This window comes from Passer domesticus, chromosome 1 (assembly GCF_036417665.1).
Source record: "Passer domesticus isolate bPasDom1 chromosome 1, bPasDom1.hap1, whole genome shotgun sequence".
Taxonomy (NCBI): Eukaryota; Metazoa; Chordata; class Aves; order Passeriformes; family Passeridae; genus Passer; species Passer domesticus.
In genome coordinates this window covers 140,630,928-140,653,056 of record NC_087474.1, presented here as the reverse complement: position 1 = coordinate 140,653,056, position 22,129 = coordinate 140,630,928, and the positions used below count along the sequence as shown (strand labels likewise).

General features: G+C 45.9%; 1 protein-coding gene across 1 annotated transcript; it reads left to right on the top strand.

Annotated features, from left to right (window-relative positions):
* Positions 1-15,982: 15,982 nt before the first annotated feature.
* ZNF706 (zinc finger protein 706) lies at positions 15,983-21,406 on the top strand. The gene is made up of 4 exons (XM_064393323.1): positions 15,983-16,130; positions 19,049-19,185; positions 20,371-20,478; positions 21,102-21,406. The coding sequence occupies exons 2-3, from the start codon at positions 19,051-19,053 to the stop codon at positions 20,464-20,466; spliced, it is 231 nt and encodes a 76-aa protein (XP_064249393.1). The 5' UTR covers positions 15,983-16,130; positions 19,049-19,050; the 3' UTR covers positions 20,467-20,478; positions 21,102-21,406.
* The last annotated feature ends 723 nt before the right edge of the window (positions 21,407-22,129 follow it).

Below are 22,129 nucleotides of genomic sequence, written 5' to 3'. Positions count from 1 at the left end.
GTTATGAGGTACTTCCATTATCTGTGAGTCAGTCAATCCTAGGTTTTCCTCAAGCCCATGTTACCCTCCACTGTCATCATCCTCCTTCCTTGATGCTCCCTTTCAAAACACTCTCCTCCCTCTTTGATGCCCATTTGAGGACACCCAGCTGTGGTGCATGGTCCCCAAGACTGGGAGATCCTTCAGCCCCTCAGGGAAAGGTTTCCTTGGCATGGAGGCACTCCCCTCTTTGGTTGACAGTCCACCTCCAGAGATACCCTCAAGCTGCCTGCATGATGTGCTACCTGTCTGTGCCCTGGAGGGGTGCATGCCTTCCTGGGGATGCCTTCCCTGGGATATAAATGTGGGCCTTGAGCAACAAGGGGAGGAGACACAGAAACCCAGGAGAAGCAAAAAGGGACACTCCAAATGCAGGGCTGGCTCCATGCAGAGCTATGCACACTCTTCTGCAGAGGCTTCTGGCTACACCAGCCTGGTGCAAGGAGTGGTCTTGCACCTCAGACATCTCCATGCAGGTCCCTGCTGCTGCTCCCACTGCTGCTGTCCCACACCAAGGCCTTGGAATGAGATGTCAATGTCACCTCTGACATCTCCATCCAACCTGGGTAACAGGGCAGAGCCAAGTCCCATGGTGTTGCACTGGGGCAAGGGGGCATTTGAGCAAGAAAAGCCGGGGAGGGCTCTGCCTCCAGCACCCCAGCACCACCCCAGATCCCACTGACCAGTGATGTCCACCCAGCAGCTTGCAGAGGAGCCAGCACACCATGTCAGGCCCGATCCTGAACCCAAGCGTTGCTTTGCCTGCCTTCATTTTCAGAAGGATAACATGACAGCAGTCCATTAGCAGCTGGGGGCAGCTCAGCTTCTGGGCTGAGAGGTTTTGGGTGTCTCTGGTGTCCATCACAGTCTGGGTGCTGCTGCAGCTCATCTTCATTGCCACAAAGGAGCTGCATGGAGTGGCACCCGGAGAACAAGGAGCACCAGGGCTGGCACAGCACAGCAGGAGGCATGGATTTGACACTGACATCAAGCCCCAGAAGGAGCAGTACTGGATCACAGTGAATGTGCAGGTGGCACTGTGGACTGAGAGCCACTGACACCTTCATTGTATGGCCAAGGCCCACAGTGGCAGCTGTCACCCTACACTGCATGCACATTACTGGCCCCATGGAACCCAGAACCAGGACACTGATGCAGTTACTGGTGGGGACCTACAGAGGTTGGGACCTCCACAGGTTGGGGACCTCCAGGGATTGGGGGACTTCCAGTGGGGGAGAGGGACCAGCATGGAGATGTCTGAGGGAGTTTGGGATACCTATGGTGACAGGGACCTCTAGGTGGCTAAGGACCATGGGAGGTTAGGGAGATCCATGGGCTGGGAATGTCCAGAGACACAGAGGACATGCAGGGAGGGGTCAGGAGTGGGTGACATAATGACCCTATATCCAACACCATGTGCCTCTGCTCCCTGCTGCATATGGCTGCAGGGGCTGGAGGAACTACTACACCCCTCTGTGGGGATGTGTTGGGGGGACTACAACCAAAAAACCACATCAGGTCAGAAGCTTCTGCCAGGCAGGATGCAAAGCAGCACAGGCCAATCCTCCAGACTGCGTCAGCACAGCACGTTACACTGAGCTGCACTAATTAGTAGCCTAAAGAGAAACAGCATCAGCATGCATGAGTTCTCTCTGAATCAAGTCTCCCTGCAGAGACCTGCTTGTGCATCAGCCCTTTCTGCAGGCATTGCACCAGTTTCCAGCTCTGGCTCCAGGTCATTGTGTTGGTCTCCCCTGCTGAGGTCAGGGGCACCTGGCAGGCACCTTCATGGGGTCAGGGAGAGCTGTGGGGTCACTCAGGCTCTTAGAACCGAGAGGTGCTGGGCAGGAAGCTGAATGCTCTTTTGGAAACACTTCTGTTCTAGCCCCACAGCCTCCAAGGAGGCAGGGTAAATGGGTCAGTGGGAGGTGCGAGCAGCGACTCCTCAAGTGTCAGCATGGAACATTCTCACTGGGATGTGTTTCTGAAGTCAGGATTGTGTGTATTCTCTGAGCTTTATATAGTTGCTTCTGTAAAGAGAGGAACTGTCATATGTCAAATGTCTTAAAAGATTTTAACAAGCTTGTCACCAGAAATAAAGTTATTCTTTTGGGCAATTATGTTTTCAGTATGGCCCATGAATATATAAATATAAATTATTATATTATAATCAAAATAGTGGGGCTCACTGAGCAAGTCTGGCTCATGGCTCTTTGCAATACACTCTGAAGATAAGGGAGCAGTTACAACTCATCAAACATACATAAATTTAACAATGGGCAAGAGAAGACATTTTTAAATGTAGCTGCATGCCTCTTAAATACTTCCTATGTTTAAGCAGTGTTCTTCCAAGGCCACTGCTACAATTGCAGTTATTCACAAGGGAAAAAACATTCAGCCTTTGTATTTCAGTTTGAGATAACTTGGCAAAATCAAATCCACAGAATGCATCCAACTTGACTTTTCAAAGCTAAATTTTTAGCATTTGCTTTGGTATAACATAGTTGTTCTACTGGTAGTTTAGCCCAAATTGATTTAAGATTTCTTGGTTACCTAAAGATCAAGTAAAGAGAACAGCAACCAGCCCTGTCCCAGCACTGCAGGAAGGGAAGAGCTCTTTGGCTCTCTGTATCAAGCTGTTGTCCCCCCAGTGAAGGACTATGCAGTGCTGCACAGTTGTGTTCAGTCTGACCAGGGAAACAGCAGTTTATGACACTCCACAGTCTCCAGCTGAAAACTGCAAAAAGCTCTTGTTTAATGCTTGCCTTAAACTATCTTTTGCTGTATAATACTATCAGCAACATTTATTTGAGCCATTTGGAGTATCCCAGAACAAGACACTATTGCTCCTTTTTCAGGCCTCATGTTTAAAAAGAATTACTCAAATTTTAACACAAACGAAGAAACAAACAAGCAATAACAAAACAACAAAGAATCATCCAATAGTAACAGAGGTGAGTCTCTCACCTTCTGTTGCAATAACAAAGTTAAACAATTCAAGATGTCATCACTGCTCTGAGAGGCATTCCTGCTTACAACAGCTCTGACGCAGGCAGGGGGAACTCCTTTGGGAAGTGTCAGGACATGCCCAGCAGTGGCAATGCGTAATGTTTCCTGTTATCATGGGATCTTGCATTAAATATGAAAGGAAAACAAGGTATATTACGCTGGAAAAGCCCTGCTCCTTGTACTGTAGCCACAGCCCGCGAGGTGGCAGAAGGAAGCGGGTGTCACCGCAGGCTCAGCCAGCTCCGCCTGCGCTTCTCATCACTGCTGGTTTGCATTTTGAAAAGGAAGGCAAAAGAAAAAACAATCGAAGAACAGAAGCATGCTTAACTCTCATGTACAAACTTTCCAGAAGAGAAGGATAAGCTACTAAGAGGATAGTTTATATATGTTAAAGACAGAGAGAAGTCCAGAAAACAAAGTGCACTCTTTTGGCACCCTTTTAGTACTATGTATTTTAAAATAGTAAGAGAAATAATATCAATGGCTAGAAATTATTTCGTGGCTCTTTGTGAAGTGATGACTGCCAAGAAGATGCCTTCAGATAGCTCTGTTGCAATATAAATTTGGAACAAAATTGTCAAACCAGCTCTCTACTAAGCCCACCTGTCCTGTACATTTATTGACTTGTTTATTGACCAGTTCTATAACTACAGGTAATTGGTTAAAAAAATAAAACACTGAGAGCTTGTTCAGCTCTTCAGTCTAACACATTCTGAAATCCTGAAGGAATGCAATACATGAATTTACTCAGAAATCGGCAATTAACTTCTCAAGCTCCAAGAAACCTGGGTCCTAATGAAGCTTTGGGGGAATCCCTCCACATACCTTACCCACACACAACTGCAGCTCTTTCCTTCTTACAGAAGACACAGTGGTAGCATTACTGAGTAGCACTCCCCATAGCCATGTACTTGGAGGATTTGCTTCCTGGCAGAGCTGTGCCTCAGGTAGGAGGGTCCTATATATATTTCTTAACTCCCTTTGCAGGATTCCCAGCATGTCCTGGATCTGTTGGAATTATCTGCTGAAGGAAGCTCATGCAAACACCTGGTTTCATCCAATATTGCAAAGGAGATTTAAATCACAATTTAGTGAAAGATACTGCTCTCCCCAGTGTGATAGTTCAGCAATATGGCTTTACTATTAGTTTCTTGGGAAAAGACCACAGAAAACAACAATAAACTGTTTAATTCCTAACCCCAATTAGCAAAGGTAGGGAGGCCAACATGAGCTTAGCAGAGAACCACAAAAAAACTTATGTGTGTCTGCATCCTGTGCAATGTTGTGCATGCCCCAAAGGGAAGGCTGTGATGAGAGCTTGTGCTGTTGCATCCAACCACAAAGTATAAAGTCTCAGAAAACCAGCTTTACTCAGCCTGTCCCTACTCCTGCATGCACTGCTGCTGGTCTGACATCATGTGTTGTATTTCCTAGATAAAAGTGAGTGAGGTCACCTTAGACTGTCTTTATAGTAGATCTTAATTAGATTGCCCATGGACTATGTCCTTTCCTTGCCACGTCTGCTCTGACAAAGGAAGCTTGCTGGCCATTACCTGAGGAGTTCTGCTGGCTGGCTGAGCTGCCTGTGCTCTGGACTCCCTGGAACAGGACCCACAGCACTCAGTGCTCACTGGCTCACGCTGCAATGCCAGCTCTGCCTGCACGACCTGCAGGAAAGCTCTTTAGGAAGGGGTCCCCTTTGCTATGATGGTATTTCTGCTCCATGTTCCCTTCATTAACTTAATTCTCCATAAAGCTCCCTTAAAAAAAGCTCCCTTACTAGCAGGCTGACAGCACCTCCTCAGGAACCTGCAGTGCTTCTTGCAGGTCCAGCACAAGTCTAAAGCACCCACCAGTGGGAAATGTTCCTGCTATGGTGCTCTGTGTGTACTAACTTAGGTTCTTCTGCCTTAGGAAACTCTTAGTCCTTTTTAGTGGAGCCAGCTTTGTGCTTTTCTGTCACTACAAAGTTCAGTACACTTACAGCACCACTGTGTAATCAACATTGCCATCACTTTCTGACAATCTTCAATTTGTTTCTCTCATGCTGCAGTTTTGGGCTAATGCAGATATCACCAGCAAAAGGATGACAGTAAAGTTATTTGCACCTGAGAGTTTCTTTGGATGTAGAGCCAGTGCTCTTAGTTACAATAAACTCTTACCTTAAAAGTTAAAAAACAGTTGAGCAGCACAGTTAAGAAATCTGTTTTCCCATGGATTTTTAGCTGGATTCTCCAGTGTCCAGCAATACACAAACTCCCCCCAAAAAATTTGCATTGTTGGGACGCAATGTCTCTTCCATGTATATTTTGTGGTGTCTGACAGCAAAACTCACAGTACAGCTCTCAGGCCCTGGGGAGGATGCTCTGTGCATGGATGGCTGCCTCTGCTGATTAACTGCTCCCTCAGATTCTGACTGAAAGCAGGCAATGGGTCCAAAATTCCTAGCGGGACAGACTGAATGGTTGTATTAGCCTCCTCTCCGTGGGAAAATGCTCCAGAAGAATACATGGTCAGACCAACTGTGCATGTCACTAACTGTGCTCTGAGTAAGCCAATTTACCTCAACCAGTCTGGTCCTGTTAACAAAATGCAACTACTAATACAGGAGACATGCCAGCAAAGCCTAAGTAGCTCTGATAACATTGTGTATGGAACAGAAAGTTTAAGATAAAGTCAATGGAAAGAATTTAAAGCTGGGTGAGATCTAAGGCTGAAGCAGAGTCCTGGCATGGTTGGGACCCCTGTACTCAGCTGAGCTTTTCCATTTCTGTGGCAGAAGGACCCCCTGTGCTTGTAAAGGCTTCTCCTAAGAGGAGAGACTGCTGGGGACTGATTGCAGGGTGCTATACTCCTCCTGAAGATAAATCCCTTAAAATGTCATCATCATCTTAATTGCTGATTATATCTGTTGGCAACAGAAAAGTAATGAGAGCTACTTCTGAGTTAGTGAGCTTGCACGGACTGTGTCAACATACTGCAGAAGCAATGGATGTTGTGCTAGAAATAAATTGGTCTCTATAGCTTGAATAGATGCCAAGGAGCAAGTCTGATCTCCAAAACTGCAGCTAGCAGACCATGAAGAGAAATTGGCAGAAAAACACAGTGATCTGCCGTCGAGAACTACAACACATCCTGCAGATGAGGCATTCAGGGCTGGGTACCACATTCTCATACAATGTGCAAGCTGCAAATGAACAATTCCACCTCTTTGAAATTCACTTGTGGGCCTTCTGGAAAGAATTAAACACAGGCAACAGTACTCAAACCAAAAGTAGAGGTGGGATGGATTTCTGCCAGTATTTATCATATATAAGACTTCATTTAATGGAGACCAGAAGCAGAGAAGAGGCCAAGTACATCTGTTGACTGAGCATTTGCCATGCTCTTAATGCTAATGGACCTGTGCACATCAATGCCCATGAGCAGTGCTGCCCACAGGATGATGCAGGATTATCTTTTAGAATGCCTTGCAAGCAAACCGATGTTCAGAAATTCTTAGTCCCATCTTCCTTATGGGTTAATGAATAATGTTATTCCTACCTGACATTATCTGTCATGATGCTACTTCTGTCCTTATGCAGACTCAGGCTGGCTAAGGCTCTGCTGTGACGTGAGCCAATTAATTGCTCTGAGCCCCCTTCAAAGTCAGTGCCAAAGGGCAGCAGTGGAGATGTTACTGGAGAGCAGCTGCCCCCAAGGGGTCGGGGTTTAACTTCTCTAGGCTCTGCTGTGTCTGTGGTAGAGACTTGGGCAGCAGGCTGGAACACGTTTGCTAACACCAGACTTACCCAGTCTGGACTCAGCCCTTTCTTTGAAGAATGGATATTGGATACTTTTTGAGGATTACTGGTATTGTGCTGGATATCACTGCTGTGGCCCTTCTGTCACAGCACAGTGGAACAGCTGTTTCCCCCTTAGTCTAAGTAACAGGATCTTGAGAGCCTTCCTAGAGGCCATGTGACACTTGGTCAGAAGTGCCATCACTAGACTGTGCCAGGGCAAGTAACCCTAATGCTACAAACCACTGTGTCTTCTCTCACCAGCAGCAGAAGAGCTGCAGGCACTCAGGAGCAACCACGCTTTCTGCCACGTGATCAAGTTGATTCATCATTTCTGCTTCAGCAAATCCCACCTAAAACTCTTCAGGATGTACTAAGGTTAGATGACAGACAACATGCAAGTATGCCTGCTGGTTTAATATCTCCTGGCCATCATGCTTTGTCCTAACCGTTAAAAACCAAATATTTTGCACTGAGAAGGTTCTTGGCTGAAGTGATCACAGGTTTCCAGCCACAATGCCTTTGCCCAGGGCAGGATGTTGATGTCTTGGGGTCTCTGTGTGTTGTGCAATACATCCCAGACACATCTAACATCACCACTGAGATTTAAGAATGCAGCTGTCCCATCATGAGACAGCTGAGAGCAGGGGATCCAGCATGTGAGGTCAGTGTATTCCACAGGATCACAAAAAAGCAGAGGTGCATAGTGAGCCTGCTGTGGCCTGCCAGCTGTGTCCTTCACTGGTTTTTCAGCATTGACATAGAATTCTCCCCAACAGCCCTGAGGAAATTCACAAACACATGACCTGAGTCTTTCCTCTTGCCCGGGCTGTTCTAAGCACAAGGGTGGTTCCTCCCATCTCCTCCTCTTTCCCAAGGTAAACATTTCTGCCGTCTTTGAAGGTGGATGTGGTAAAAAGCCACCTCCAGTGCTGAGACAGCAGAGCCATATGTTCTTTCCCATATCATCATGTTTGCCTAAGCACCTCGCCCTGCACAGCACCTCTGTGAGCAATGAGAGCCACAGGCTCTCCAGCTGTGTGGAGCACTAAGGTCGTTTCCTGACCCAGGGTGGAGTTGTGAGCTGCAGCGCCTGTGCACAGCATTAGCAAGGGGCTGTAGGGTTAGAGTGATGAGGGAAAAGGGATTCAAGCTTCAGAGTAGCTGTGTCAGCCTTAGTCCCTCTGGTGTGTTTGACATGCACAGCTGCACCTGGGTGCTTCTGGAGGCTTCCAAGTTAACAGTTGTGTCAGGGCATCCACAGGGACTAGTGAATGTCAGGCGCTGTTGTGTTGGTTGTGGAAACTTTGCCTAGCATATGGGAAGGGACATCTAGAGAAAGATCTGGGGAAGACCCAGGGCACCCAGTAAAGCAGTCAGGACAGTAAGACCTGGACCTGGTCACCCTGGGGACAGGTTCTCTGCAGCACAGTCCTGAGAAGTCAAAAGAGAAATACAGGTATCCTGTTCATAAGCTGATGGAAACCATGGGAACAGACTGGGAGCTCACTGTACAAAATAGGAAAAAAAATTGCTGATGGGAAGCCATCCTCGCTGCCAGTCTTTTTGGTAGTGCTAGTCCTATGAGGACCTGTTCTTACACAGTACTACTCAATACTGGTTAAGGTCTTTAGTTTATCAGACAGAAAAGTAAACAAAGGATTTGATCCTGATTTTAAATATCTGTGGAAAAGATTTTTCTCACCAAGGAACTCTTTACAGTAACAGAGAAAAGTATAAAAGCAATAAGCTTGGCAGGTCGTTTCCAGGCTAAATTTATTTTGCTTAAAGGTGCACATTTTAAAATAGGGAACAGGTGAAGTGTGCAAAGGCTTATGTTGTGCAGGCAGCCTTTGGTTTGGGCTTTGAATAGATGAAGTTATTACCATAAATACTGGGACATAGGGGACAGTACAGGAAAAGCCTGGGACAACTGGAGATGTGGGAGTAGGAAGGCTCAGGTGAAGGATGTTGAGGGGTTGCAGTCTTGCTTTGGGGATGGAGAGAATGAACCTTGCAGGTATTTAAGCTCCCCCTGTCTATGCTTAGACAGGATCAGGCCTTTGTCTTCTTGCCTGTTGGAAGCACTGTAAAATACACTTTTTCACTGGGACAAACAGGCATGTCTGCAGCACCAGGCATTTTCACTTCACTTCTTTATAACTCTTTAGCCATGTTGCAACAGCAGAGTTTTTCAAATTAGCTTTGCAGACCAGTAGTCAGATTAAAATTAGTCTTTTTAATTTCTTTTTTAACCAGGTAATTTAAATGAGAGCTTTATATTTTTCTAGCCTAGAAAATATTAATGGGCAAAGTCTGTACTTAATGTTACCTCACAACCAGCTCCTGGGACTCTTCTTTAAGTGCCATTCTGCCTGATTAGAGATGTGCACAGAGTGTTTTCACAGAAGCATTAATTTATCCTCCTTGGTTTTCTCCCACAGTTTCCAAGGAAAAGCCAGGCTAGGGGACAGAGTGCAAAAACAGGCAGCCCTCTGCCTGTGCTGCTCAGACACCAGCCATAAAGCAGGAAAAGGGTTTTCCATTCCTCCATCCCATGGCAGTCTGTCCCAAGAGTACACTTATGAGCATCTACTGAGACATGACTTTGTATATCCACAGTAACTCAGCTGCAGAAGTTCTGTCCATTAGCACAGACATTCTGTCTTGCTGCCCCATAGGTAAAGTCTTTTGCCTCTACATAGCTGCCACCTTTTGGAATTGCTGGCTCCTTCCAGGAATGTGTTTTCTGTTCTGCTCCACATCCCATAGCACATTCCTCTGGTGCAGCAGTCTGCGATGTTTTGCACAAAGAGATGGGATCCAGTGGCCTGGTGCAAACCAAACCATTCCCCTGATTTCTCTTGCCAGGTCCTGTTTATCCACCAGTGTTTGTTAGCTAGACCTTACTATGTTCCAAGCACTGTCAGCAGCTGGCAGGAAACACTGGCAATCAGAGCAATCCCCACAGCTCACTTTGCAGCAGGCTCTTTGGATTCCTGCCTTTAAGTCATGCAGTGATTCCAGAGTGAGCGTAATGGGGCATCTGAAAAGGAGAAAGTTGAAATCCAGCAGATGTTTCTCACTGATCTCTTCCTGAAGCAGCAGACTGCTGGGACTGAGCCAGCACTGCTAACCTGGGAAAACCAGCAGTGCGTGTGTGGCACTTTTGGATGTCCAAGGCTGCTTCCCTTCCATGAGGAATATCCTACAGCTGCAGAGCTCTTTCCTGTGTACTCTCTGTGCTTATTCTCTCATGTGTAATTCTGACATGCACCTTTGGCCTTTTGCTTCCTTATCCTGCAAGATTTTACGTGCTGTTTGGAAAACATGAGCTTCCCATCCTGCCCTTAGCAGTTCTAGAACGGCAATGAAATCTGCACACCGATAGCTGAAAAACAGATGGAGATGTGGATGAGAAGTAATTGCCTCTTCCTCAAGGTACAATAAGTAGCTACCAAAATATTTCCAGTACGAGGCTGGAGCATTGCAGATGGGCTGAAGAAGGAGGCAGAGATAGTGAACACTTTAAGCCACCTTAACACAGAGTCATCTCTGTGATGTGCAGCCATTCAGAAGCACAGGCTGAGGGATGCATTTCTCTTCTTGAAGCTAGAGGCCACTTGTCAACAATGTTGGCATGTTTGTGAGAGGTTTTAATCACAATTGCTGCAGGTTTTAACATGCACGTGACACAGTGTGTGGATTTTCTTTATGCCTCATACATGTATTTGTATTGATGGAGAGGAGGGAAACCTCGGTATTCTGAATTAATTTAAAATGTACAGATGTATTTGTTTTCATTATAAGACAAGGACTTGAACACATTGAACACATACGAGATTCAAAAGCATGAATGGAGGGCACAGGCAAAAAAGGGAATGATTAATTGGAGTGCATTTAAAAATAGTAACTGTACGTAATGCTGAGCAAAGCTAAAATCTATTTTAAACTGTTTATACAGAACGGAAGCGTATGTTCTCAAGGTCTCCAGTTTGTCTATGTGGGTTGGTCAAAAAATTGTGACATGCTGAGAAAGGCATTTGTGCTTTGTTGTTTTTAGCAAAACTCACTTCCAACAAAATGAATTTAAAAGAGGAGAGACTGCAAAATACGTAAAGGTCACGAGGCAATCTTGGCCCATGCTCTCCAGGAGGTGCATCTGCCTTGAAACGTTTCAGGAACGGCATCTCCACGCTTCTGACTGCCTCCATCTGTCATTCTTCAGGAGCCTTTTCCTCAAGCCCTCACATTTTTGTCTCTCAGAGGATATTGCATCCTCCCTTGTACAATTTTTTGCCCTTTCAGTGGAAAGGAACGCTCACTGAAGCAGCTCTGTCCATTCTTGCTGGAAAGGGTCAGGCACTACGGGAAGAAAAAAAACAACCACCAAACCCAGAGAAAGGACAATTAGCTGTAGTCTCTGTGCCACCAAAATCTACCATTGACTTTGGGACACTTCCTTGGGTTTGGTGCAAAAGTATTTCTGCAGGCTGCCTTGCTGCACTAGAGCCTAAACCCACAGTAGAGGCAAGGTAGAAGTGAGAGTTATACCAACTTTTGGAAAAGGTTTACGAATGGCCACCTGGTACACTGCCAGCTCACTGGGGGTGCAGAAGAAGGAGGCACTGTCCTGCTAGGAAGGATAATGTCATTCTCATTTATGTGCTTTTGGAGTCTACTGATGGGACCAGGAGTACTGTGAGGAGCTGTACAGGGAGGCTGGCAATGTGGTGGACATCACCTGAGGTCGTCCTTGCTCTGGAGGATGCCATCCATCAGGTGTCCCTGGAACAAAGAAAGCAGCAGGCAAACGGGGCTGGTTCTTTAAAGCTAGTGTGGAATTGCAAGGGTACCACAAGCATGAGGTGCCCTGCCAAGAGAGCTGCATTGTTGTGCTGGCTTCTTTCCAAAACAGAGCTTAATCTTTGGCTTTCCGTCTCAATTTGTTCATTCTCCTTTTTTCCTACCTTCATTTTCCATTTTTAAACCTTGTGGATCAGCGTAGTGTGCACTACAGAACACCAAGTTCTACAGCAGCATGCAAAAGGAGGCATACCTTAAAATACATATTTATGCAGTATATATGTATTGTGACTTGATATCATCTCATGCCAGTGCAGTGCTAACAATCTATTGAATCTGTGAGCCAAATATGTGATTTAAGATCTCACACTTGTTTTGGATTTGCCACAAGACCAATACTGTTCAAGCCCATGAGGTGCCTACACCCCAGCTCTGGAGAAGTAGCACACAGCAATCGGGGTCAGCAGAGGGCCAGGAGTTAATGCTGTGTCAGGGAGGCGTGAACTGGATGTATGAAAGCTGGAGCTGTGGCTGTGAAAAATGCCTTTACAGGGAAAAGAACAGCGTGTAAATGTGTGGGGGAGGGAGGAAGTGAAAGTCCCCAAAGCAGAGAAAGGGTAAATGAGCAAAACACCACTTGTGAGGCCCCCAAGTTGGATAGGCACTGCTGCACGATGTTTTCCACTGAACAGCACTAACTACCAGGATTACAGCCTGGCTGGGGCTCTGCCTGCATCCATGTCATCCTGTCCCTAATGTTCAGCAATGCTGACTCTGATCTACCATTGCATCAGCCTTGACTATTCTTTCAAAGGCTATTGGGTTCAAAGCCAATCTCTCCTATTCTGTGTTTGTGTCAACACTGGTCTGCATCCACGACATCCAGTGAGCAGATCGCTGTCACTTGCAGGCCCAGGGCATCTCCTTCCCTTTCCTTCACTTCTTCAGACATGACAGGGGGTCATGTGGGGCACCACATAAAACCCCTCAATAGGCAGGCACACGGTACCAGCATGTTCCTCCCTGCAAGCAAGGGCCAAGGGCGGCCCTTGGCCACAAGCCAACATTTAGACAGTTGAGATGATGTTTGATGTGGCACAGGGTCAACAGTGAACACAGGAGCAAATGAACAGGAAAAATACACCACGGTAAGTGCAGCAAGGAACGGCAGTGGGAGGACCTGGCAGATGCACAGGGGCTGACTCAGAAGGGAGATGCAGCCCCACCCATGCTGCTGTGAGCAAACTTGCCCTGCACCTCACGACGACTGCTTTCAAAATGGGTTTAATAACACGTGTCAAAATGCCACCTGGCTCCCAGCAGGGAACTGTGGTGGGGACACCAGTCACACCAGGGTGAGACAGCTCAAACTGACCTGCAACCAAATCCAAGTGCCAACAAGTTGTTATTGAGCAGAACAGGTATTTTGACCTAATGGCAGAAATTGCACCTCTCTGAGGGCACAGGAAATGATGGAGGGGCTGGAATCCAAGGGGATGAGAAATAAACATGAGAATAACAACCATGACTGCTTAAAAAAAAACCCCAAGAAACTAAGAAACAATTCTGCCTCATAGCACTGGTCCTTCCAGTCTCTTTTGCTGCTTCCCTTCTCAGTAGAACATCATTTTGGGGTTTATTTGATCATAATATTCAAGCTTGGGCTAAAATTGAAGTCTCATTTCTCATCAATTGCCTCATCGTGAAAAGATAATGTCTTTTTTTTTTAATTTTTACTATTTTTAGGGGCTACATAGGGGCTAAAATGCCTTATCCTTAAGAAACTGTGTTTTCTATGCATATGGTGCTTCGACAGATTTCAGTGAATTGTAATTTTGTTAGGCTTGGCGTAATAAACACCTTGCATTTTGTTTATCCTTAACTACCAAGAGATGTTCTTGTTTTTCAGTCTATTTTAATGCAGAGTACTTGGTAATATCTGTGGGGTGTGGGAGATGTTTTTTAAATTAGAAAACAACAATTAAACAAGAAGCACACAGAAAAGTGCTGCAGTGTATTTCCAGTAATTTTAAGATGCAACATTTCATTTTACATTTCATTTTACATTTTACTTATTTTACATTTTAACTTCTGTTTATACATTTTTTCATACACTCCAGCTTGTTTCACCTAATGTGGGAGCAACACAGAGGAGAGGAAGTCCACAAGCCAGATAACCTGTAATTAGCACAGGTTCATTTCGTCAGAGCTACGCAAAGCATGGAGTGCACAGGCCTGCCCTGCCTCTCTAACAGCTCAGTGCATCTTCCCCAGGTGTCCTTGCTAACCTGCACCTGCGCAGGGAAACACCCCCTTCGGTGTGACAAAGTTTCAGGCAGTGAATCAATTTTTAAAAATTATCTACAGTGAATGGGAAGTTTTCCTTGTTATCTGAGTAGTAGAAATCTCAGCTATGGGCACTTATATTCTTCTTTCACTGCAGTGTTTATTTATTTTTTTTTTCCTAACAGTCTCTTTGGAAGGATCTCAATTGCAAAGCCATGATTTGGGCAATACAGGGGCCAATGATGTGACCAGGATCTACAGCACAAAGTGACAGAAGACAGAGCAGAAAGAAAAAGTCCTGCAAGTTCTATCCCCTGTTCTTCTAAAAGCAGAAAAAGCTTCCAAGACCAGCCAGAGCTCAGCATGTACTTGGGAGATCCACTTTATTTGAAATTCTTGTCTAGCCAGATGTATAGCAATGCCATAGTATGGGAACGTGACCCTTGTAAAACCCTCTCCAGTTTCACATATAAGGCCAAGAGTCCTTAAAAATAGCATCAGCCAGGACAGAAGCTACTTTTTCACTTATCAATCTCCTCCCTGATGAAAGCAAAACCTCATTCTGAAAGCCACCTGCTTGCAAACCCAGGACACAAAATGCCTCCCTCTCCACACCACCCCACAAGCCCATGGACATACACACTTTGAGTGTTTTTTTTTTTAATAGTTGCTTATTTCTATGAGGTTCACAACCCAGTGACAAGATCATTTTAACACAGTGTGGATTGCACTGTCCTGGTATAAGCATTTTCAGTGCTATTAGTTTAATGTGGAAGACATAGTTGCAAGCAGGAATGTCAGGTTTTTTTTTTTGGTTTTTTTTTTTTTTTTTTAAGAAGAATGTCAGGAAATTAATTTTTTTTATTACAGGCTTATGTTTGACTATCTTAGATGTAGCAACATCCAGACCAACTTCCAGTGGCTTAAGTGTCAGAAATCTACCATACAGCTCCCTGATAACTGCGGTTGTGCTCTAGGCAAGATAATGGCCTAAAACCTTCACTGTATTCTTTAGGGATTTTTTTATTGTTGTGTTTTCCTCTCTTAGATCAGAACACTACAATCATTCACCCTCAGCTCTGCAAAACATCAAGCTAATACCTTATAGTTCCTCTGGTAGGCATATTATGTTTGCTGTTTTGCCCCAGACACAGAAGCGTTCAAGATGCCAGGTTTGGAAGCTGCAATTACTCAATGAGTGGCAGAATGTCATCTCTAAGCAGAGATGCTCCTGTATTTCGCCTTTTCCTAACAGGTGCATAAACTGGGCAGGCACAAACATCCAGCCTCCCTTGGGCTGAATCCAATGAAGAAGTCCACAGAAAACAGAAAGCGAAGAGCTCATTGACGCCTCCTTACAGGGCCTGCCCACACCTGCGTTCATGCCAGTCACTAACTCAAATCCCATGTGCAAGTGGATACAGCCTGTAAGCTTCCTCTACGATCCCTAAAAACCTGTCCAAACCAGACCTGCTGCACTTGAGTAGAATTCTTCTCATCGCAGGCTGTTTCCTCCTACTTTACCTAACCCTTCAAGCCTACACACGGCCCTCGGGCGAGAGCTGCGGCCAGGCCAGGATCCGCTCCTGTGCCTTCCCCTTTATCCGGACCCCAGCCAGCAGCAGCGCCGCTGTTTTCATGCCGCGCCCGTTCGCTGAGCACGGAGGAATGCGGCTGGCAGCGGGAGCCAGCCCGAGGCCGCGGCTCCACCCGGGCCGCGCTCCGGGGAGCCGGGCGGGGCCGGGCCGGGCCGGGCCGGGCCGCCTGTCCCGGCTGATCCCGGGCCGCGCCAGGACCGGACCCCGCCCAGCGCGGGGCTCCGCCGCGCCCCTGCCCGCAGCAGCGCAGGGGGGAACCCACGGCCGGCCTTGGCAGCCTCAGCCGCCCAGCCCGGCTGTCGGCGGCGGAACCCCGCAGCATCCTCCGCCGCCGGGACGCGAACCCGCGGCCCCGCAAGCGCCGCGGCCTCCCGGCCCCGCACCCGCGGGTGGCGCTGCCCCCCCACGCCGGCGTTATGTAACGGCCGCGCGCCGCCATTGGCCAGCGCCGCCCGGGGCGCGCGGGCGCGGGGGCGGGCCCGGCGCGCGCGCATTGGCGGCCCCGGCCCCTCCTCCTCCTCCTCGTTCTCCTCCCGAGCGGCGGCGGGGCCGCGCGGAGCCTCCTCAGCGCTCGGCAGGGCCGCCCAGCCCGCATCCCGCATCCCGCACGGTGAGCCGCGCCGCGGAGCCCAGCCCAGGGCAGCGGGGTGGGGCGGGCAAAGGGGAGCAGTCCTGGCCCGGGGGAGGGGGGACGGCCCGGCCGGGCCCGGCAGCGGGGCCCGCTCCGCTTGCGGGCCGCCGCTCCCCGGCTGCGGCCTCCGTCCGTCCGTGTGTCTGTCTGTCTTTCCGTGCTCGCTGCCCTCCCGCGGCGCACGTGGTGGGGCTGCGGCCGCCCCGGGCCCGCCGAGGGCCGCGGGCCGGGCCGGGCCGTCCCCGGCGGAGCGGCCGCCGCAGCCCCGCGCTCCGGGCGGGCCGCGGCCTCGGGCTGCTGTGTGCCGCTGGAATGACAGCGCAGGCAGCTGTCCGTGCCCAGCTTTAGGACTCGGAACTCCGCTCGGGTTCTGGTGACTTACAAGGGAATGACCCCGTGTGAGGTATGGCTGTGCTGCGGGTTTCAGCCCCGCTTCCCGACGGTGCCCGTGCTGCTGCTGCTGCTATGATTTGGCAGCAAAAAATCCTGTTACAATTTGGCAGCAGATTTTTTTCCGTGTGTTCTGTTTCCTACGTGCTCGCGCGTTCTTTATTTGGAGACAGCAGGCTGGTCTGCTGGACTCTGTGAGGGCGTGCCTGATAGGGAAAACAACACTTACCTGCCTTGTGCAATTGAAATTGGTGATTTGGCTTTGGGATGAACTCATCGTTCTTTTAAACGAGCTTTTTTTGTTTTGTATTTTTTTGTCACTTTCTTGGAATAATAGTAGTCGAAACCTTACTTTTCTCTGTTTCAGAAACACTCCGTTTCAGCTGTATTAATGTAACTTGCAGTGTTTAAACTCTCGGGTTTCTGTTCTTGGACACTGTGTGGTGGTTGATATTTTTGAGCAAATGTTTGTGGTCGTGTTTTCTTGTCTGTGATTTAACTAAAACCAGCAGTTGCCAAGTACATAAAAGCTCAGTGTGGTTGGCTGTTGTAATGTAGTACTTATCAAAGCACTAAGATACAAAGTAATATCCAAGCACTTTGTGAAAAGAATTCTTTTTTGTTACATCTGAGTATTTTCTGTCAGGAACTGTCTGACTTCTGGACGATTGCTGTAATGCTGATAAAATAGAAGTGAAATAAAACCTACTGTTCCTTCTTGTGTATGCAAAGCTGTTGGTAATATATATATATATTTTTTTTTAAATTTTAAGTGTTCTGATTGAGCCATGCTGTATACAAACAGCACGAGGCCCTGGCTGGGGTGTTCTGAAGTAGTCGTGGCATCCAGTGAAACACAGAGTGGCACTGACATTGAGTGTTGTATCTCACAGAAGCTGTTGGATGCCGCGTGTATTTCTGTCTGTTTGTAAATGGAATTTGTGTTGTGTTCAGTTTTATTAGCTGTATGGACTTCTGAATTCTCTTTTAGAGAAACTGGTGGGGGAAGAGGAGGGAACACTGAAGATGTAGCCTAATAGTTCTGCAGAGGGTTACATGGTGGAGTTTGGTGCCATGAAGGAGCCGGGCTGTGGCCTCAGAGGTGTCTCTCAATCCACAAGAGCTGTTCTGGGTCTCAGGGCCATTGTTTTGTTCACATGCTAGGCGCATGTCCAAAAATTCCTGCAATACTACATGTGAAAATTCACATGTTGTTGATGTTTCATTAAAACTTAATTTTCGTAATGGTTTTTAAGGGCTTTTCACATGTATTTACTAGAGTTGGTCACTGTTTGGATAGGGTTTTCTCTCAGCTTGGGAGGCCACCTGTCCTGATGGGAGGGGTTGCGTGACAGGCGTGCTGCAGCCATGAGTGTGTCTGTCCCACAGGTACCAAACCTGGGGCAAGAGCCCAGGTTACCCAGAGGGGCAGTGGCCAGGCAGCTCAGCTCCCTCCTGGGAACACCAGGCTGCTAGTTGTCCTGAGAACGGGACTTGGAGAGCTTGGGCAGGGTTGTGATTCTGAGGGAGCCACACAACTGAACCGCGCGTGGGCCATGAAGGGCTGGAGAGACACAACAGCAGAAATTGGGCTGCTGGGTTGTATAACCACATGCTGGATCCTGTTCTGTTGGTGTGCCCAAATCCTGTCTGGTGTCTGCTCTAGGCGTGGGGAAAAGAATTAATTGGGTGTCCTGGTGGCTGTGTGCAGGTGGGAGTGCACTGCTGTGGAATGTGATGTCTGTGGAATTGATGCTCCCTGAATTGTGACACTTTTGTCTCGTTTTGTCTCCTGGTGGACCTTGTAATGGTATATGGCAATAGCATTTACTTCCTTTGTGCTCCTGTGTTAGATGCAGTAATGGCTTCTGATGGGGACAGTCTTTTTTTTTTTTTCCCAAAGAACTCATATGCACATAAATGTGGCTGAAAACAAAAACACAATAGCCACCAGTAAAAATCACTTTCCATAAAGAGGAGTGACCTATTGTTCTTGGTGTTCCCAACTTCAAAGTAGCTCACAAGCACCTAAAACAGAAGACAATAATACATCTTGGGTAATACTTTGATTTGTCTTTCTTGAAACTTCTTTCAAGTTCCAGAGATAAAGGTTGAATCTTCATCTTTAATTTTAAAAAAAATTGCAAGCAACAAAACTGAATTCTTCAATACCTTTTGAAAAAGTGAGTAAGTTTCTATTAACTGTAAAGGAAACTATTATTCTGACTATTGAAAACACTTTTCAGAAGTAGAGCTTGGATCTTAGTAGAGGAAGACACCTTAGAATGGCCTAGTAATTCTGGTGTTTATTTTAAGCACGATACTGAGCCCAGAGGCTTTACATAGCAAAGAGCTGGAACAGATGTCTGTTGTGTTTGAGTTATGGGAGTTGTAGGCCTTGTGGACCGAGCGTACAACTGCATTGTGCTCGTGGTTACAGCTCCCCAGTCAGATAGCAGCAGTAGTTTCTCATGTTTGTAGACTAAATGTCTTCTTTTTGTTTGTAGATATGGCTCGTGGACAGCAGAAGATTCAGTCGCAGCAGAAAAATGCCAAAAAGCAAGCTGAGCAAAAAAAGAAACAAGGACATGATCAGAAGGCTGCAGCCAAGGCTGCCTTGATATATACCTGCACTGTCTGTAGGGTAAGAGGAACTGAAGTCAAAATGGTCTTGTAGGGAGAGGTCTGTCTTCCTGCCTAGAACAGGATTTTTAGAAGATTTTATAATGAACATTAAAATACTTAAGTGGTTGTCTAGCTTGTTGCTGTAAGAAGAGTTTTCATCTGTTATGTGACTTGCTTACAGATTACTCAGCCATACTGGTAATTGAGATAGAAAATTTGAGAGGTCGTGTTCAGGTCTGGTTTGGGTAGTTATTTTGCCTTTTGTATTACAGTGATCTGCATATGCTCTTAGTATGAGATAGAACATGTAAAAAGTGTGCTGTCAGTTCTTGTTTAGTCTCTACATGGAAACATATTTTGTGATGGAATTGGCCTGGCTTGGAATCAGTGGTTATGGATGTTGCTGTAGAAAGGAGATGTGCCAAAAGCTTTAAATGTAAGCTTAATACACAGTAACTTTTGCTAGAATAACTTGCTTGACAAGAAAAAAGAAATTTGAGTGCTGATCAGATTGTCCTTTTCCTCTTGGCTGGTTTTCCTAAATGCTTCTTTTGGAGCTGAAGGAGGTACTTGCCATTTTCACTTCAATAGTCTCAGAATAGATCTGCCACTTCAAGTGTCTTAAATAGGATTCCAAATTGAGGGTTGCTTACTTAAGTACTTGTAACCAGCTCCTCTTGTTGTGAAATCAGGCTGTAGTATCAATCACTTTGGGCAGTTGATGCCTGCAACTGTGTCGTAGCAAAGGTCTGAGATAGCTTGTGCCAAGTAGAGACTCAGTTCATGCCATATAACTTCTTGGCTTACTGGTAAAATAAAGAAATGGCTTTCATAAAGATTTGATTCTGTAAAGGATAAATGTTTATCTTTAAGGTGTTGAAAAAGAAAATTATGGGGAGGGAGGTTTTCCACCAAGCCAGCCTGTGAAGTGCAAAATGTGCAGGAAGATACCTAGCCAGAATAACACCATTGATGACCATGCCAAAGCAAGTGTGATAGCAGTGCTTAAAAGCACCTCTAAATAGGCAATTAAATACTCCATCTTACCCTGCAGCTAAATTAGTGGTGCTCTGTCACTATAGCAGTGTCATCAAGGAGGGAGTTGGCTTCTGGGGAAAGAAAATAAAATATACTGGGGATTAGGTTTTGTAGCATTCCTTAACTCTTGTACTGTGCATAAAGTTTAATGTCTCTCTTTAATCAGACTCAAATGCCGGATCCCAAGACCTTCAAACAGCACTTTGAAAGCAAGCATCCTAAGACTCCACTTCCTCCAGAATTGGCTGATGTTCAGGCATAAAGTTGTCTACAGGTCATTACCTTAATTTTTAATTGATTGTCTGAGAAAGGTGTATTAAAATTGTTTTTTTTACCACCAACAACTGTGACTTAAGACTTGCTTCAGTTCTTTTAATATGAAAGCTACTGTAAGTTATAGTTATACCCCTGAACTGTTAAAAATAGAAGAAAGAAGCAAGCTAGTTCTGACATGGGTGAAATGGCTGTGGCATTTCACTGTGCCCGGAGGTTGTTTGAAGAGGGACTAATGTTATTTCAAATGGTCATTCTTAGTGTTGTAGGAATACTTCATTATTTAGTTCTTGCTTTGAAATGTTGGTTTTGCTTTGAACAAAATACATAAGTACAATCTGTCTGTTACTATAAAACATGGAATGTAAACAATTGTTTAGTATATTTCCAACAATTGAGCCTTTTTGTTCCTGAAGCTGTGCGAGTGAATGCAGAAAAATCTGAATTTCTGTGTTGACTGTAGAAGAGATTTTTCCCAGTAGGCAGTTGTTAGGCTGTAACTGAAAGTGGTTATAATAAAAGGCTGAAATAAGGTAAAAAGCAGTACTATGGTATTTCATTCATCAGAGATAAGCAGCATTGTGTAATGGTTCAGCTTAACCAAGTTGTTCTTGTTTTTTATAGGTGAAGTCATGACACCTATTGACTCTTCTACTGTCAGACCTTACATAACAAACCTGCAGCTGCTTTTCTAAAACTGTTGATCAGCAAAAATGAAGGGGCTACAGAAACATTCATATTTTTATGCTGTTCCCTCTTGGGCTTCATGCAAAGACAATTCTGTGTAAATGTACAGTTGTGCCCTATTTGGAAATCCTAAAAAATCAGTCCATACTTGTTATAAAAAATTTTTTACAATTGTAATTATATTGATGTTCATATTGTGTAAAATAACTCACTTAATAAAGTAGTACTTTGATTTTACAATATCACAGATTAACTCCTTGTAGAAATTCTGTTTCACCTTTCTGCATTATCTGCCTTATAAAATAATAAAAAATACAAAAGTGGAATTTTCCCCATCCTGCCAAAACATGAGCAGTATCATTCCACTGCAAGTAATGTACATTACAGTAAATTAATCTTAAAGTGGAGAGGGAAGCTGCTCAGATTTACTGTCCAGTGTGCTGCCTGCTTGAGCCCAGCCACTAGTGGTCAAGCTGATGGCTCAAGGTGCAACACACCCCTGAGCAGCTGCATGAGAATCATGAGACTTCCTTCTGCATTTTTGTCCTGTGTACTGGAGTCTTAAGTACTGCCAGCCATTTCAAATGGGATTCCTTTACTGTGAGGGATCATGTTCCTTGAAGTCATGCACTGGAGGAACTCTGGTTATGCTTGTTATCCTTTCTGTTTAGGTAGATGGCTGAGGAAGCTTGAGAGGTGGCAGGATTGAAATGCTGGCTTGAAAAATGCTTGCCAAATACTAGGTTAAAGCAACGCTGCTCTTAGTTGAAAACTGGATTTTAAAATATTTTTAATGATATTTTGAGCAGTCAACCACACATGTTCCCCCTCAAATGTGTCTGGTTATTTCTCTCTTGAAGGAATATGTAAAATAGCCAGCCATTAATAACCTTCCTTCACAAACAGCTTAAAATAAGCCTGTTGGAAAAGAGCCAAAGTAACTAAAATAATATGGCTACTTAAAG

What these genes read in the sequence shown, in the direction of transcription:
- ZNF706 (XM_064393323.1), top strand. Translation starts at nt 19,051, where the DNA reads ATGGCTCGTGGACAGCAGAAGATTCAGTCGCAGCAGAAAAATGCCAAA. An exon ending in ATACCTGCACTGTCTGTAGG is followed by an intron (nt 19,186 to 20,370) that starts GTAAGAGGAACT and finishes CTCTTTAATCAG; the next exon opens with ACTCAAATGCCGGATCCCAA.